At 60.9% G+C, this 17,301-nt stretch overlaps 5 protein-coding genes across 5 annotated transcripts; 4 read left to right on the top strand and 1 right to left on the bottom strand.

The window, feature by feature from the left end:
- Window positions 1-207: 207 nt before the first annotated feature.
- On the bottom strand, window positions 208-3,800 carry BDZ90DRAFT_222120 (AAA-domain-containing protein; the record flags this gene model as incomplete). Its single annotated transcript, XM_025504515.1, has 3 exons — window positions 208-2,569; window positions 2,631-3,115; window positions 3,183-3,800. 3 exons carry the CDS (start codon window positions 3,798-3,800, stop codon window positions 208-210), a joined length of 3,465 nt encoding a protein of 1,154 aa, XP_025360963.1.
- A 1,286-nt stretch (window positions 3,801-5,086) lies between these two features.
- On the top strand, window positions 5,087-8,581 carry BDZ90DRAFT_261659 (hypothetical protein; the record flags this gene model as incomplete). Its single annotated transcript, XM_025508397.1, has 1 exon — window positions 5,087-8,581. The coding sequence occupies one exon, from the start codon at window positions 5,087-5,089 to the stop codon at window positions 8,579-8,581; it is 3,495 nt and encodes a 1,164-aa protein (XP_025360962.1).
- Window positions 8,582-9,693: 1,112 nt separating this feature from the next.
- BDZ90DRAFT_52693 (Pkinase-domain-containing protein) lies at window positions 9,694-14,220 on the top strand. The gene is made up of 4 exons (XM_025509651.1): window positions 9,694-10,513; window positions 10,592-10,697; window positions 10,764-11,260; window positions 11,326-14,220. Exons 1-4 carry the CDS (start codon window positions 9,861-9,863, stop codon window positions 14,108-14,110), a joined length of 4,041 nt encoding a protein of 1,346 aa, XP_025360961.1. The 5' UTR covers window positions 9,694-9,860; the 3' UTR covers window positions 14,111-14,220.
- On the top strand, window positions 14,220-14,742 carry BDZ90DRAFT_52700 (hypothetical protein). The gene has a single exon (XM_025509652.1). The coding sequence runs from the start codon at window positions 14,330-14,332 to the stop codon at window positions 14,690-14,692; it is 363 nt and encodes a 120-aa protein (XP_025360960.1). The 5' UTR covers window positions 14,220-14,329; the 3' UTR covers window positions 14,693-14,742.
- Window positions 14,743-14,812: 70 nt separating this feature from the next.
- Window positions 14,813-17,300, top strand: BDZ90DRAFT_233475 (hypothetical protein). Its single transcript, XM_025506646.1, has one exon. The coding sequence runs from the start codon at window positions 14,916-14,918 to the stop codon at window positions 17,250-17,252; it is 2,337 nt and encodes a 778-aa protein (XP_025360959.1). The 5' UTR covers window positions 14,813-14,915; the 3' UTR covers window positions 17,253-17,300.
- The last annotated feature ends 1 nt before the right edge of the window (window position 17,301 follows it).

Raw genomic sequence — 17,301 nt, 5'->3', positions numbered from 1 at the left:
AATCGAGATTCGATCGACTGCCGCCGCTCCGCGCATTTGCCGCTTGTTCCGGCAGTCCGCATCGCTCTTTAGGCCGAGCTTCCGGTCCGAACGGCGTTTACAGGCTTCGTCACGGTTATGCTTGGCGACAGAACGATGGTCATAGCAGCGATCGCAGGATGCTAGCATTGAGGAGCAAGGGTAGTGATGATACAGTAGCCTGCGGTCTCAATCCTGCGCCTTTGCTTTGCCCTTGCCCTTGCCCTTACCCTTTCCCTTCCCGTTCTCCGCCTGCCCATTCATCATCGCTGGCGGGTGAGGCGGTGAGACGACGGCTTCCACCCCCTGGCCTTCACCGGCAGGCTCTTGGGGTACCATGTACGGCTCAAGAGGTGCTCTAGTCGGTCCGCTATGTCCAGCAGCTTCAGCAGATCTCGACCCGCTCCCATCAGCACCTGCACCGCTCCTCGCCGCCTCAAGCAGCCCTGCAAGCATGCCATTCCTCTCCTCCTCCTGCTGCCTCCCCTTCTGCTCGTCTTCTTCTACCTTTGCCTCGTCCTTCGGCGGTCCAGAGAATTGCCCCTGCACCCGTCTATAATGCTCCATCTCCGCCTCACTAACGCTGGGAACCAACTCCCTCAACGCCTCCTCGAAATCGCGCCTATTGACGCGAACGTTGATCTCCTCCGGACTAGCAAGCTCTGAAAGATAGTAAGGCGCAGTCATGGGCTTGGGATGCTTTTCATCCACCTGCACATCTCCAGCATTGATCGCTCTGATGCGCTCATCGACTTCTCCCGCTTTGCGCGTCATGGCCTTGAGCATCGCGTCTGAGCACAGAGCATAAAAGTCTGCACCAGTGAGGTTAAAGGGGCACTGCTCTGCAATAACCCCCAAATCTCGCACGTCGTCCTCGAGGCGGAACTTGCGCGTAAGAGCTTCGAGAATGTTGAGCTGCGCAGCATGCGTCTCGCTCACGCTGAGATAGAGCATCTTGTCGAACCTGCCCGGGCGCAAGAGTGCCGGGTCCAGCAGGTCGGGCCTATTCGTCGCGCCGATGACGAATACGTCTCCTCCACCTGACCCGCCACCGGAGGACATGCCGTCCAGCTCTGCGAGGAGCTGAGAGACGATACGGTCCATGACGCCTCCAGAGTCACCTTGGTTGCCACGCTTCGGCGCTACACTGTCGAGCTCGTCGAAGAAGATGACGCATGGCTTGGCGTCGCGGGCTCGTTGGAAGACGCGACGCACATTGGCCTCGCTCTCTCCGATGTACATGTTGAGCAGCTCTGGGCCCTTGACACTGAAGAAGTTGAGCGAGCAGCTCGTTGCAACAGCCTTGGCCAGCAATGTCTTTCCCGTTCCAGGTGGGCCGTAAAGAAGGATACCACTTCGCTTCTTGAGACCAGAGGCGAAGAGTTCGGGATGCTCGAGTGGCAGCTGGATCGTGTCGAGGATATCGTGCTTGACGGATGCAAGGCCACCAACGTCGTCCCACGTCACCGAGGGGATTTTAGGGGCGCCGATTGACTCGGAGTAATTGGAGCGGGCCGAGGAGAGGGCGAGAGAGAAATCTGCGCCGGTGAGAGAAGAGCCAGAGAGCTGGATGTCGCGCGCGCTTGCTCGAGAGGTGGCGAGGGCTTTGCGCACTCGCTCTGTCGATGCCAGGCGTGCCCGTGAGATCAGGTCGACCAAATCCGCAGCTACGAGAGCGGCCGTTTGCGTCGCCATGTCCTTCAAGCTTGCGTCTGGGCTCAGAGTCGACCCCGCGACAGCAGATTGCAACATCTCTAAGCGCTTCGCCTCATTAGGCGCTTCAATGGCCACCTCGTGCTTGAAGGCCGCAAGAATGCCATTCGGCACCTTATCCGCGTCGCTCGTCGTGCCAAAGACAGATACTACCCCATCACCTTTAGTGCGTCCTTCCCGCAGCTTGCGCATACAATCCCTCAGCACATTGCTCATTGCTGGCTCCTGGCCAGTCTCCATCTGCTGGCTCTTCCTCGCCAATGCATCAATGTTCCGTAGCAGCAGGATGGCTGGCCCACAAGAGGCTGCTGCCTCGAACCGTGCGCGTAGCACTCCCTCCGTATGCGTGTCACTGTCTCCCAGCACGTCGAAGCAATTGACATCAATCAAGTGCACGCCCGTCTGCTTGGCTGCCCATTGGACGACCGTCTTTTTCCCGGAGCCACGGGCCCCTTTGAGGAGTACGGAGAGGTGAAGCCCGTAGTTTGCTGCGGACGGGAGGAGTGTGGCGGAGATGAGCTGGCATAGCCGGGCAAAGGGGGATCCGGGTGAGGAGAGTGGGGTGTTGCCACTGGGGAGCGGTGGAGTCGAAGAGGCAAGACCGAGCCAGCCAGAGCTGTCCGCTACTCGACGACCGGTGACACCTGTTTGGACCATCTTCGTTAGGCTGGGATCGACGACTGCCCCTAGGGTGCCGATGCGAGCCGCCTCTCGCACTTCGAAGTCCGGGTCGCGGGCAGTGTCGGATGGCGGAGAGTTGAGCTCGGCCGTCAGGGAGGAGACGTGGAAGTGAACAACGTCTGTTGGGGCGGCGTTGCGTGAGGATACTGATGAGAGGCTGGCGGGGGAAAGTGAACGCGTTAGACTAGCTCCTCGATTGCTGGGCTGACCTGACTTACTTGAAGTCGACGGGCTCCTCATCCTGCTGCGTCTCCTGATCTTTCCCTTCCTTTCCCTCATCGTCTGTACTCTTTTGCTTGACCCATCGCACCTTTCCCTTGTCCACCCCCACCGCAATGATGTCACCTTCTCTCACGATCCTCTTCCTCCCTTCAAAGTACTGCCTCAGGGCGTCGAGGAATAGTGGCTGGTAGGTGCGGTTGACCGAGAGAGCTGACGGCACTCGTGCGATTGTAAGTGAGTCGGCGAATGGGATTGGGAGAGGGCATGAGAGGGGGGCAGATGGCCCTGCGACCGACGCTCGAGCCTGAGAGATTGGGGACATGAGAAGGCGAGGCGAGGCCCGTGGATTTGGGGCGTATGTCGCAGGGTCATGAAGATTTTGCAGGAGTGACGGAGGGAGGTAGGCTCGGGAAGAGGAATGTGAGGTGGTGAATATCCGAGCGAGGCGCGGTCTTGCTTGTCCTGCAATCTCGATGACGGCCTGTGGGACACAAGAGAGGGGATGATCAGCAGGATTGTGGTGGCTGCGAATTTCGTCCACGACTCACCCAATCGCCGTCGAAACCTCCAATGGCAGCCAGTCTCTCCTCCGAGAGAAGAATTGCGCTCTCCTCGTCCACCTCGCATAGACCGTCCTGACGACTTTGCCATTCGCTGATCGGCTCCGTAAGGGCTTGGCGATTCGCGATCGGCCAAGCCTCTAGGGTAGCGTCGTGATCTCGAGCTTCGGGGTAGCCATTCACTGCCGCGGAAGCGATCTGATGTGATCCGTCTTCATCTTGCTCGTGAAACTCCTCGATAACTGAGTTGGCCAAGAAGCGCTCATCGATCGAAAGGCCCGCACGAGCCTCGCCCACGTCCTCCTCCGCATCTGCCTGCAATGACTCCTCTCGCCCTGCTTTTCCCTCTTCGTCATCGAAGTTGGCATCAAACACCACCAGCACCTGAGTGGTCCTCTCAACCTGACCTTGCAGGACTGGTTCAGCCTGAACGGCCCTGAATCGTCCACCGCGCAGGTGCAGTAGATGTCCCTGCCGCACGAGAGTTCCCGCAATGCTATCTCGGAAAGCGGACGAGCTCGCTTGTTTGACCAAGGAGCGGGACGAAGTCGAGAGGATGAGTGAGGAGAGTGGCAGCGGTCGCAAGGAAGTGACCGTTGCACTCATCGGCTGCCCTGATGCGCCAGAGGGGAACGACGAGAGGAAGATGTGTTCGTGCGATTGCGCCTGCCCTTCCTGCAGGTACGTCGCAGCATATTGGATGACACTTGCCTTGCCTGCCGCTTCAGGACTCTGCTGAGCGGGAAAAGTGACAGCGACGACCTGATGTTGAGATGAGGTGGATGATGGGAAGAGTCGCTCCCACAATGCGGCAGGAAGAAGGGCAAAGCCTCCTCTGCCATCGATATCGGCTGGCAGCGCTGCATCGTTGCGGTCTATCAGGGATGCAGTGACGCTGACTGCCTTGCCTTGGCGCCGTGAAGACGAGCTCGCGCTACGAGGAGCCTCTATTGACGGCATTGATGATGGGCGTGGAGTGGAGCCAACGTCGCTTCGTCGGCTTCGCAGCTTTCATTCCTCCCGAGCTCGACTCGACTCGATTGACCCGGCTTCTCTTGATGCCCGGCTCTCGCGGATGCACCCACGCACGCACGCACGATGCCATGCTTCACGTGGCCGTTTCCGTGTTGGATGTGCTTCTTCGACTCGACTCGCTCTGCCTGCTCGCCCTGCCAACCTGCCTGTGCATCTCGGCATCGCTACCAATGCAAGAAGCACGCCTGAGGCTCACGACCCACGGTCATCACCATGTTCGTCTCCAGTACTGGTACGATGTACCGTAGCCGATGTTGCGCTTCCGGCTTCTCTGTTCTCGATATACCAGCGATCGTGTGCGTGTGTGCGTGTATGAGCTGCTAAAAGTTAGCTGGAGCCCTCACTCGCTCTGCCCGTCCATTGCGACACGTCGTTCAACATCTCTCCAGACCCCGCCGCCGAGAGCCACCCCGCCTGTCATCTCATCGAGCAAAGCACACGCCGAGCTGGTGCCGCGCCCATGTCGAGTGGATGTTGGTGAGCCACGCCCCGATGAGATGCGAAAGTCTGGGTTCACATCGACGTTGGGCATCGCCCTCGTCATTCTCCGAGCGGCTGGTGGCTTGGCGACGAGTATCCAAATGAGGTAAAGGGACGTAGCATCACACGATCGCATCTTAAGCTTCTTCTCCTTTGCCCCTCAATCATTCTCACCACCACCTACCTAGCAGCCCGTCCCCTCCCCACCTTCAGAGCTGTGCTCGAGGTTCTTACGGCTAGCTTATCCCCTACGACATCTCCTGGCGAGACGTCCCGCCCCCCAACCCCTCCATCCACTCGCAGCCAAGATCTAGACGATCTTCTCCCTGCATCCACTGAACAGGCTTCAGAAACTGGAACACGAACACGATAATGCAATGGCCCCACCTCAACATGGCCGAGCGACGTCTCCCTCTCCCGCTCCAGCCTCGTCACTCGACATCGCGTCGACTTCCCAGCTCAACCTCGACGCCATGCCCAGCACCAGCACAAGCACTCTCGCACAATGCCACCACGATTCGAAGCCGTCGCGCCCGTCACCTTCAGCATCGCGTACGCGCCCGCTTCGTATCCGTCGCGCACTCGCTTCCCTCGTCATTGCTTCGACTCTTGCGTGCAACGAGGGCCTCGTCCAAGGCGCGACAGCCCTCGCGATCCCGTCTCGAGGAGTCGCTGGGCAAGACGCTCAAGCGACCAGCATCGCAGCAGGCGCTGCTGGCAAGGGCCAGGGCGGCCATGAGTACCAGCAGGCAGGTCAGTATGGCCAGCGCGATGAGCGTGTAAGGAGGCAGGAAGACGAGGAAGCGCCGGTGCTCAAGGTTGGCAAGTTTACAATCGATGAGGGAAGGCCCGTACCGCCTGCTACGTCCAGCGGCGAGACGACCAAGACAAGGGCCGCAAAGGCCGCCGCTTCTTCTTCATCGACCGCTCAGCCATCGAAATCGACTAGCTCCTCGTCGTCTGCATCGAGCTCTACGGCCTCACTCACCCCTCCCGCAGGCCGCTGGGGCCAATCTGCTTCCTACCTCGCGCACAACGAGACGATCCTCTTCATCGGCGGCGAAGTTTCCAATGGCTCGCACACCAGCCTAACCAACGACGTCTTCGCCCTCAACGTCTCCTCGCTCCTCAACAACACCACCTCCGGTCCCGTGGACCCGTGGCAGAAGCTCAACTCGTCTGGCCTACCCGCACATTCTTTCGCTGCGAGCGCCGTGGTGGCTAGCAACAGCACGGAGCACGTCTGGTTGATGGGCGGCGAGACGGTCGGCTGCGAGGCCGCGGCGGCGTGGACTTGGACAGCAGGTGCTGACATGAATAGCACGTGGGCTGCGGTCAACGCGACCAACGCTCAGCGCAAAGCAAGGGCTCAGGCTGTCCAGCTGCCCTCTAGCAACAACTCGTCATCCTCCTCCTTCCTCGTCCTCGGCGGCCGAGATGTATCTGCCAACTGTAGCAGCTCGAAGGCCAAGCGCCACTACAATGCGGCTAACATCAGCTCCTCAATTTGGACCCTTCCGACTACCACCAACTCTACCTCGCACCGCTGGGCCCTCTCCGCACCTCAGAATCGCAATGTCACCGTTGCGCTGGGCAATGGCGAGTTCAACATGGCAGAGTACTCCACGTCTCCCCTTCCTTGGAACAACAATGCCACGGCCTTCCTCGGCGGCCTCACCACCTCGGGTTCCTACGCCTCCCTGGCCAAGTTCTGGAGCTACGAGCCTGCCAACGCGACCTGGACGCAAGTCAACACGACGGGCGACATCCCCATGGGCAGGCGAGGCCACACCTCCACCCTCCTCAGCGACGGGCGAATCGCGATGATCGGTGGCCTGCTCGAGAACGGCACGTACACCGACCACGTCTACTTGCTCAACGCGACTGCCAGCCCAGCCGTGTGGTCCAAGGCCAACTACACTGCCAAGGGAAGCATGCCTGCCCCTGCTAAGGCATACCACTCCACGGTGCGCGTGGGAGAGGTCCTCGTCGTCGCCTTTGGTGCTACGAACCCGACGAACTCGACTGCGGCTATCGAGGAGCGAGGGGAGAGTTCGAATGCGCTGGCTTCTTCGCTCTTCTACTTGGACACGGCTTCAGACGGTGGATGGGGATGGCACGACAGCATTCAGGGCGTACTTGCTGCACGTGGCGTGATGTATGCTGCGGCTAAAGACCCCTCGGCGGTTAAGAAGACGGGTGATGCTGAGGCGGCGGATGAAAATGGAGATTCAGCAGCCGCTACGGCGTCAGCGTCAGCATCTGCATCCACCTCGCCATCTGCATCAGCTCAAGCATCACCCAGCATCGCGGCTTCCGCTGCCATCACGGCCTCCAACTCCCTCAAGCAGGCAGCCAACGTTGCTTCGCCCACTGTCGCCTCGCCCTCTGCCACCGCCTTATCCGACGCTACTGTTTCCGCTCCCTCAGCTTCGAGCACGGCTGCCCCCGAAGAAGACGATGCCTCTGCATCGGTGTTCCCGAGCGCAGACTCGGCGACGGCGAGCATGGCTACCGGCAGCGAGCTGGCTCCTTCTGCGTCTCTACCTCCATCTCCCTCTCCTTCGGCAGACGGCGCCAGCTCCACCGAAGCTGCAAGCAAGGACGATCAGGCAGTCGCTACCGCTATCACCTCTGCAGCCAGCGTGGCGACAAGCAGTGTCGCGACCAGCAACAACAATGGCGACCTCAACAACTACGGTCCATCTTCCTCCTCTAATGCGACCCGCAACAACGCCATCGCCGGCTCTCTTCTGGGCGCCGCAGCCCTCGCCGCAGCCATCGGTGGCCTCTACGCCTACAAGTCGCGCTGCGAAGCTCAGAAGCACGGCAAGGAGCAAGCTGACAAGGAGGCCAACGCCGGTGGCCGCGGCGGCGATGATGGGCTGACTGCCCCTCCCGTCTCTGCACTTTGGTTCAACAATCTGCGACGTAAGGCTTCTCGAACGGGCACGAATGGCAGGGTGGACGAGCCCTTTGCTCAAGGTCGAATCGATCCTTTCCGTGATCCTATTGGCCTCACGCCCAACGTGATGCCCGCTGAGAGGCTCTCCTTCTCCGTTCCGCAAGATCACCTTCCTCCGCGCACCCTGCGTGACTCACTGGCAGCTACTGCGAGCCCGATGGGTCGCTTTCCCGACTTCGTCAAGGCGGGTATGCCGAACAAGTTCGCCAAGACGCCACAAGATGCAATCGTGCCCGCAGATGGTCTTGTGAGCCCGCGTCTGCCTGCTGGAGGCGCCATTGCCGCCGCGGCTGGTGCTGGTGCTGCCGGCAAGCGTGCTGCTTCTGCCCCTCGCCCGCAACCCCGAGCCGTATCCCAACGCTATCTCGACCTGGACTTTACGCCTCAGCAACCCTCCTCATCCCTCTCCTCACCCTGGGCGACGATGGCTGACAGCAACCGCAGCATGGAGGACGTAAGCGACGGGGAGGCGAGCCATCGCTCTTACCCGTTCCTGGCCGCCGTTCCCCGTGGCAGCGAGAGCGGTGCATCGGGGTACGCGCCCAACACGCCATCGACGCTTTGCAACGAGATCACTCCTTCCGGGTACGCGGCCGGTGGCACGCCCACGTTCAGGGACCCCTTCGCTGACAGCTCGAACGGCAAGCGTCGCGTCTCTGAGCCTACCTCGCTAAGCCGTTCGGGCTCGAGCGTCTACTCATGCCCCTCGGCTGACGGTGAGATGGCCAACAAGCGTCGCCGCAGCTTCGGTGTTGCGAGAAAGGGCAGTGCGTTCGGCTACGATGCGACTTACCTGGGCGTGCCGGCCTCGGATGATCGTCGCCGTAGCAGTGCTGGCAGGAGGGGCCCGCTGAGAGTTGCCAACCCTGAGGAGGTACTCGAGGAGGAGGAGACGGACGCTGAGTGAGGGCGCCGTCTGGTTTCGTGGCGTGGCTATCATTGCATCGTGGTTCCAATCTGTCACCGTAGTTTCAGTTCCCACCCATCCCCCTCCCATCCCTCATCCATCCCGACGCCCAATCGAATCCTTGCTCTTTTCTCCCAACCTCCATCAGCGCAGGCAGCGGACGTGACTGCATCTCGTTCCCTGCGTGAGCGTAGCGTGTGACTACATTGTGAGATCCAACGATCCTAGCGGCGTTGGATGCGAGCGGTACGTTGCCATGCCATGCCGCTCCAGTCCATCTTCTCCTGATATGCGAATCGCTCGTGGGCGTCACCGCTGCGAGGAGGTCTCATTTTCTTGCCGTAGCTACTGAGAGTTGCTGATTCTCTTGCATGCCGGCTGACGCAGGCGCGCTCCTTGGTACCCTTCGCTCGCCTCATCGCCGCCGCCCCTCGCTCACCGCCTCAGCCGCCTTCTCCAAACAACACTCGCCTCGCCCTGAGACTCCGACTTTGAGTGAAACGCGCCAGGGCCTCCTCTGCCATCTCTGCTGCCGCTCTCGCTCTTGTGCCTCGCCTCATCGTCGTTGTCGCTCGTCGCGCCGCGCCTCGACCCCGCCCCGCGTGCGTGTGGTGCGTCGATGCGTGGTGTCTTTTTCTGGCGGCAAGCGGCAAGGGGAACGAGCGCTCAGTCGCCTTCGCCTGGCTTGGCCCAGCCTAACCTGCACGCCAGGGACGAGGAGAGGACGAGGACGACGGCGACGGCGACGGCGTCAGGCAGGGGCGGGTCGAGGGGGCCCGGGTAAAGGCACACACACACACGCACCACAGACGGATGGGCGAGCAACGACGCACGCATGGGTGACGAGGCCGACGACAGCAGCAGCGACGGCGACGACGACTCTCTATTCACCACACAACATCACCAATCCACTCCTCCCTCCTACGACGTCGACAGCGGCTTGAACTCGTGCTAGTCCTCGCACTTCATCCGCCAGCAAACAACACCGTCGTCGTTGTTGTCGTCGTCGCCGTTCGCTGCCTGCCCTGTTGGACTGGCATTGGAGAGAGAAATACCCACGCGTAGCTTGCCTCGCCGGACATCCCCCTTTCTGCCTCATCCCTCTACGCTCCCTTGTTGAGGGCGTCAAACGAGCAAAGGAATCGCATCAACCTTTCGCCGGCATCACCACATAGAGGTATCGGCGAGCATCGCATCGTTCCCCTCCCCTGCTAGGCTAAGCGCCAAAGCATACATCCGCCGGACCTCGGTCGACGACGAGACACCCCGCGCCCTCTCCATGGCATCCATCGACGTCGACAATCTGCAGCCGCACGCCGTCCCTACACCTTCCTCTTTTACTACCCATCCCCGTCAACAACCACAACCCGAAGCAGCCATCGTCATGTCAGCACCAGAGAGTCCATCATCTAAGCGGGCCACCACTTCAGCCGGTCTGCCCGCGAGCGCATCCGCTTCTGCCTATACCCAATCTACTAGCAGTAGCGCAAGCAACCCACAGGCGTCACGCCACCCACCGAGCAAGAGCGCAACGGGTGGTCAGTCCCATTCGCATCGCCCCGTATCCGCCATGCCCACGCCAGCCAGCGGGAGCTCGCAGCATCGTCAAGCGGCAGTCGATTCGACGGCCGGCCTAGCAAACGGCGGTCAAGGCGCCTACGCCGATCGACGTGCCAGTGCGCATCCTACCGTACCCGTATCCAGTCAGAGCGTCATTGGCGGCCTGCCGCAGCTGGCCATGTCCCCATCCATCGATGCCTCGCTCCACTCGAGTGCGATAAGCTCGGGCATCCCGATCACCTCGCCAGCAGCGCTGGCGTATTTTGCGGCCCATCCAAGGAGGCAGCAGGTGCACTTTGGGAGCTATCTGCTGCTACAGACACTGGGTGAGGGAGAGTTTGGCAAAGTCAAGCTTGGTGTGCACAAGGAATGGTGAGCAGCAGAAAGATGGCAGATTGATCCACTCTTGTAGACGCTGACCATCGCACTTGCTCGCTCGCACGCCGTCAGGGGAGAGGAGGTGGCCGTTAAGCTTATCAAGCGTGACAAGGTGGGATCAGAGCATGGCCAGCTCAATCTGAGTGGACCACCCAAGGACCCGGCGAAGATGAGCAAGGTGAGTAGGTGCGATTGGTCGGTCCTCCCAGGTCAAGCTAACCCTTCTCGTTCATTCACGCGCCAGGTCGAGCGAGAGATTCAAGTCCTCAAGGACGTTCGCCACCCTAACATCGTCCGCCTCTACGAAGTCATCGAGTCGGATCGCTTCATCGGCATCGTCCTCGAGTACGCCTCGGGCGGCGAGCTTTTCGATCACATTCTCGCACACAAGTACCTCAAGGAACGAGACGCCTGCCGTCTGTTTGCCCAGCTCATCTCTGGCGTCAACTATCTGCACCAAAAGAAGATTGTACATCGCGATCTCAAGCTCGAGAACTTGCTGCTGGACCGCAACCGCAACGTCATCATCACCGACTTTGGATTCGCAAACGACTTTGGCGAGCGACGTGACGATCTTATGGCAACGAGCTGCGGTAGCCCGTGCTACGCAGCGCCTGAACTCGTCGTGCAGGATGGCCTCTACGCTGGCTCAGCAGTCGATGTTTGGTCATGCGGTGTGATCCTCTACGCAATGCTGGCAGGCTATCTACCATTCGACGATGACCCGGCCAACCCAGAAGGGTGAGTGTGTGCGAGCGATGCGATACACAGCGGGCCAAAGCTGACCATGCCTCGTCCTTGCACAGCGACAACATCAACCTCCTCTACAAGTACATCATGGCCACGCCCCTCTCTTTCCCCGAGTACATCACCGCCGAGCCTCGCGACCTCTTGTCACGCATGCTCGTTCCGGATCCACAGCGCCGCATCACGCTCGAGGGAGTCATGGCGCATAGCTGGCTCGCTCCGTACCGCGAGCTCTTCAAGTTCACCGTCGACGAGTTGGAGCGAGCAGCCATCGAGCAACAGACCAAGAAGCGTCAGATCTACCGTCAGCAGATGCTCCTCCAGCAGCAGATGCAGGAGCAGCAGCGTCAGGCCCAGCGCAATGGTCTGCCTGCGTCCAGTGTTTCGGTGGCCACAGGTCTGGCGCCGCAGAGCACCAAGGCTCAGCGTCATCAGAGCGCTACACCAACGTATGCCACGCCCACTTCGCCGCCTCCCGTCACTCGCTCCCAATCGAAGGCGGCAGCGGCAGCGGGTGTTCCCGATCTCCCAACACCTCCTGCCGCTGTCGCAGAACCGCTGCGCGACAACACAAATACCGCCCGCGATGCAGCAGCGATGCCTCCTCCGCCTACTCCAGCTCGCGTCCCTGCCGCCTCGAAGCCACAACGCCACACCATCCAGCTCGAGTACGAGGACCAGTCGACGCCCAAGAAGCGAGCTCCGGCCGCAGATGGCGTCCATCGCTCCCCTGGCAGTCGATCGAAGATTGCAAAGAAGATCAGTGCGCCGAGGATGGCCGCCTCGAACTCGGATTTGGGCAAGGCACCCAGCGAGGCAGAGGAGGCAACACCGCCTGCTGTGCCCGCCATCCCAGTGTTGGTACCAGAGGCCGAGCAGGTCACCTCGAATCGCGCAGCCTCAGGGACCGAACCCAGCAAATCGCCCACCAAAGAGGGCAGCGCTGCGACGACTCCCAAGGAGACCACAACGGACAGCCGCGTTGGCAAGGGCAGGCCCTCTGGCAGGGCATCCACAGCTACCGGCACTCCTCGAAAGGACTCACTCGGGCAGCGAGGTTCGTCCAATCCCTTGCCTGCAGAGGTTCCCTTCCCTCCGCCTGCGGATCGTGCCTTCTCAGCCGGAGCCAACGCCAACGGCACCACGCCCAGCAAGACCGGTCCGCGCCCATCGACGACGTCCAGCCCGCCCTCAGCTGGAGCCCGCACTGCCGCTCGTCATCGCAAGGGCATGTCGACGGACAAGAATTTCCTTGCTCGTCTATTGGGCGCTCCGCCCTCCTCGTCCGACATTCGCGCCTCGAACGCGAGCAACGACACGACGACATCTACCGACAGCAAAGCTACCACGACTGCGCCGTCCGCTGACAAGCCTGGTAATCGCTCTGGTAGCGCCAGGAGAAAGGCAATGAGCCTCGTCGTTGGACCGAGGCCATCGACCGAGCAGCAGAATCGCAAGGAGTCGTCCGCTTCGTCCAAAGCGGCGAAGGAAGAGAGGCGCTTGACTGGCAGGCTGAGGCTGAGCTCCACGACTAGTCAGTCGAGTCGACCTGGCACGGCTGCGAACAGCAAATCGCCCACCAGTCAGCAAGGGTCCTTCCGCCCGAGTACGGCCACCAGCTCCAAGCCCGCTGCTACGCCCGCCAATGTTACGACGGGCCCGCAGACTCGCTCCTCAACTCGAGCCCAGGCCGCCGATTACCCATCGTCGACGGTCGGCCCGTCGTCGAGCGCTGCAAAGAAGGTCATGGACTGGTTCAGGAAGAAGAGTCTGGCGCGTGGCGGGACATTCAACGAGCAGAGCCCGCTGCCGCCATTCGAGCAGAGTCGTCCGGCCCCACAGCGCGAGTCATCGTCGACTGGGCGGGCTGCCGCGCCTGTAGCTGCCCCTGCTACTGGATCCCAACGTGCAGCATCGACGGCCTCGACGCTCGAGGCTCCCAAGGTCATCGTAACTGGTGGAGACGAAGCCGCGCCTCTCTCGGAAGGTGGCGGCCCCTCGTCTCGCTCAACATCCGGCGCTTTCAGCCATGTAAGCGCCTCGACCGATGCCACGAACTTGACGGATGCCAGCAACGTCAATGTCAGTGGAAGCGAGCAACTCACTCCTTCTAAGTCCTCGTACAACACGCGCAGTGCGGCTGCGGCTGCAGCTGCCGCCTCGTCCAACCTGTCGACCCCACGCGCCTCTTCCAATCCCATTGCCGCGGGCGGCGCCTCCTCGTACAACGAGAACGCCATGCGCTTTCACCTCGGCGCAGTCGATCAGTCCGCCCTTACCTCACGCCCTCCTCCCCAAGTCTTTGCGGAGGTCTGCCGAGCCCTGCACGACATGGGCATCGAAGCACGCAAGGAGAGCGAGGAGGAGTTCAAGCTTGAGTGTGTGCGCAGGCGCAAGCCCAACAAGAGTGCGCTCATTGGCGCCACGCAAGGCTTGGGGATGAGCATCCGCACGTCGGTCTTCCCACCCAGCCAGGCGGATTATGAGAAGGGCCCAGGATCGAGTGGTACGAGCGCGGCGGGGATGAGCATGAGCCCGTCTTCTTCGGGTATTCGCTCCTTCCTGCGACGAGGTAGCAACCAGGTCTCGCCTTCGATGAGCAGCGTCGCCTTGCCTGATGTGGGTGGCGAGGGTCAGCAGTCTGTCCCGCCTACCATCTATGGCGAGCCTCGTGTGGATGGAGGACAGGAGGTACGGTTCAGCGTGGAGATTACGCGCATCAAGAACTTGCATGGCCTCTACAGCCTCGACATCAGAAGGTTGCGTGGGCCGCTCACAAGCTACAAGTTCTTGTATCACCGCGTGCTCATGAGTACGGGATTGGCCGATGGGGAGCAGCGTTGAGCGTTGAGCGTCGAGCGCGGCGCTGAGCTGTTGCCGCGTCGAGGGGAGCGGTGATGGAGAACAGAGGGAAGAGAATGGCTGTCGTCGTCGTCGTCGTCGTCATCGTCGCCACTAGTCGCTCAAACTCGCGCGCACTATCATCAACATCAAGATTATACCCGACTGCAACGTTAAGACACACGGAAAACACAGAAGCTGCCGACATACCGCGCTGGGGCTATGACCAAGGCGGCGGCGGTGGCGACGACGACGACGATGCTGTCCTCTCAGCTCCTATTCCTCTTTTGCCTCGTCGAGACCTACTCTCTTACGGCTGCTAGCCAGTCAGCCACCCTCAATCTACCCCTAAAGAAGCTCGCGGCTATTGGCCCTCATCTATGCCTCTTTCCTGCACTCGACGCCCATCCTTTCGCATCTTCGAAAATTCTTCCTTACTTTCTCTTTTTTCTCTACCATCCACCCTTTGCCTTCATGTTGCGTCTTGTGGGCCCCGCCTTCTTGCCTCTACATATCGTAATCCCATCCCGTCTTTCGCTTTCGCCTTGCAGAGCTGACTCTGGCTGTGGATGCTCCGTATCCTAGGCCATGGAGTTCGTGAATGGCTCGCCGCCAGACGCGACACGCGAGACGCGCCAATCTTGGGCGGACAGGAGGGCGGACAGGCGGATGTGATGTGGGCACAGTTCTGTGTTACTGCTCATCCTTTACGTAGCATCGCAGCCCGCCCGCTAGACGGCGGCAACGCCACCATCCCAAACTTCTTCCTCCTCTTTAGCACACTCGCCTCCCCTCATATAGCGCACTCATGGCAGGCAGCGACGCAGACGCGGCCATCCTGGCGCAGATTCGGGCGCTGCAGGCGAGACTGTCCACGAATGATGATGAGCTCGCGACTCCCTCAAGTCAGCCGTCTGGGAGCAGGACTGCTGCGCCGCCTTCATCGTCTACTGCTGGAGTTCTCGTTCCAGATAGCCCCACGCGAGTAGGTCAAGCCTCCTCGTCTCGCCCGCAGCAAGCCGGCCCCTCATCCTCCTCCTCCGCGTACCTCGGCCCAGAGTACATCTCCTCGCGCGTGCAAACCGGCGTCGATGACCTGGTACGTCAAGCCAAAGCCGTCCCTCGCGCCCCTCGCCCGCGCCCACAATGGTTCCTCAATCACGCCGCCTCCCTACAAGCGCAATCGCAACAAGCTCGCGAAGCCTCTTCTCAATCCAAGTCCCTCTCCCGAGATGATCGCCTCGCCCTCATGGAGTCTCTCGACCTAAAGCCAGGCCCTATAGACTTCGGTACGGGCCAACACAAGGAATACGAGCCTTACTCCGGGCAGAGGTTCAGTCGCGATAAGAGATGGATTTCCCACGACGAGTTCCAGGAGAGCGTGATGCACGGACGCTATTTCCTCTCTCCGAGCCAGCTCTACTCCATCCGTGTGCCCGCTCTAGGTAGGGCAAAGGGCGCAGATGGCGACTACGATGTGCCTGTCCCCGGGGACTTTGTCATCATTGTCACGATTACGAGCGCGTCGGAGTCCATCTTGCCCAAGCGAGACGAGGAGGATCCCTTTGGTGAAGAGGGGATGGTCTCCTCTCGCTTGGTGGACGAGGAGGAGTGGCTTACGGGCAAGCGCAATGAGCAGGGTACGGACAGCGCCAAGACGTACCAGGCTAACAGACTCACGCAGCGCAAGGCTCAGAGGACGGCGCTGCGCTTCTTTGATCTTCAGGATCTGTCCGATCGGCCCGAGGATGATGGCGAGGCGAGGGGCGACGATCGGCTGAAGCTGATGGTCAAAAAGGCGGAGCGACGGGACAAGGATATGGGAGAGTGGATTGGCGGGTCGCGTGGGGCATTTGAGAAGTTGGAGGCAGAGACGACTGGCGGAGCGGTCATTGCCCTCATCAACCCCATTCTACTTGGTGACCGCAAGAAGAAGGCTGTGAAACCCGGACAGCAAGCTGAGAACGACACGCCGACCAACGAAGTGATGACCATCATGCCTCGCGACGCCGAATCTCTCTACATCCTCGGTCGGTGCAAAGACTACGCAGAGTGCAGCGCGCAACGCAGCGATGGCACAAAATGTGGGAAATTCGTCGACAGACGTCAACTCGTTGGCGGGGCAAGAGCGACTGCGTTGTGTTCCTGGCATCTGGATCATGGAGCCTCGCGAGCGCACAAGGGGAGGCAGGAGCTGCAGAATACTACCAGCTCCTTCTTTGGTGGTGGCGGGATGGTGGGATACGATAGTCGGGGGAGTGCCCGCAATAAGAGGGGCAGTGGTGGCGGCGGCTGGAGTCGCGGTGGGCGTAAAAGCTGGGATCCACCGAAGCGCAAGGCCTTCTCAAGCGAGATCAGCTACGGTTTCGACAGCTCGACGGCGCCTGGTCGACCGCAATTCATTCTCGACAATACTGCCAGGCGGGGCGAAGAGATCAAGCGGACCGACGAGCGTAGCCAGCTCTTCTGTGTGCGCGACGCGTACGGGCGTGAGAAGGAGGAGAAGGAGTTGCGCAAGCGTAAGCGTGAGGAGGAGGCTGCGGTGCTTCTGGAGTTGGAGAGGAAGAGGGCCGGATATGCGCCGATTGTGCCGTCGCAGTCGCAGAGGAGCGCTGCGGGGGCTGATGATGGTGCCGAGACGGCTTTCAGCTTGCCAACGCACAGTACGGGAGCCCTAGCTATTGCGGACGCCCAGCGCACGCTGATGGAGCGAAAGGAGAAGGCGGCAAAGAAGGCTGCAGCCATAGCTGGTAGTGGGCGCAGTGCCCGCCATGCCGGACCGTTGCCTGACGCAGAAGGGGATGACCCACTGTCGCAACCCTTCCCCTCCTTCGCCTCGTCACAACAAGGCTCACAACAGCGATGGCGCCACTCCGCCTCGGCGATCAAGTTGATGGGCTTCGACCCGCTCTCTGACTCTCGATCACGCCAGAATCGCACCAGCGCCGCGTCCACGGCCACCGCTACGGGCAGGACGTCAAGCCTGTTGACGCGCCACTCGGCAACGAACGCTCAGCTGGGCGAGGCGAAGCTGAGCTTGAAGAGGCAAGACCGGAGGAAGAGCGGCGTACGGGCGCCGTCAGGGCAAGAAGCGAAGCAGCAAGGGGGAGGCAACGATGACGATGATGGCTTGGAAATTATCTGACTTTGCTAATGCATTTGCCGGAAGACTATCCGCGTTCTCGGCCTTCTAT

This window comes from Jaminaea rosea, assembly GCF_003144245.1.
Source record: "Jaminaea rosea strain MCA 5214 unplaced genomic scaffold BDZ90scaffold_11, whole genome shotgun sequence".
NCBI lineage: Eukaryota > Fungi > Basidiomycota > Exobasidiomycetes > Microstromatales > Jaminaea > Jaminaea rosea.
This window is presented reverse-complemented; position numbering and strand designations above follow the sequence as displayed.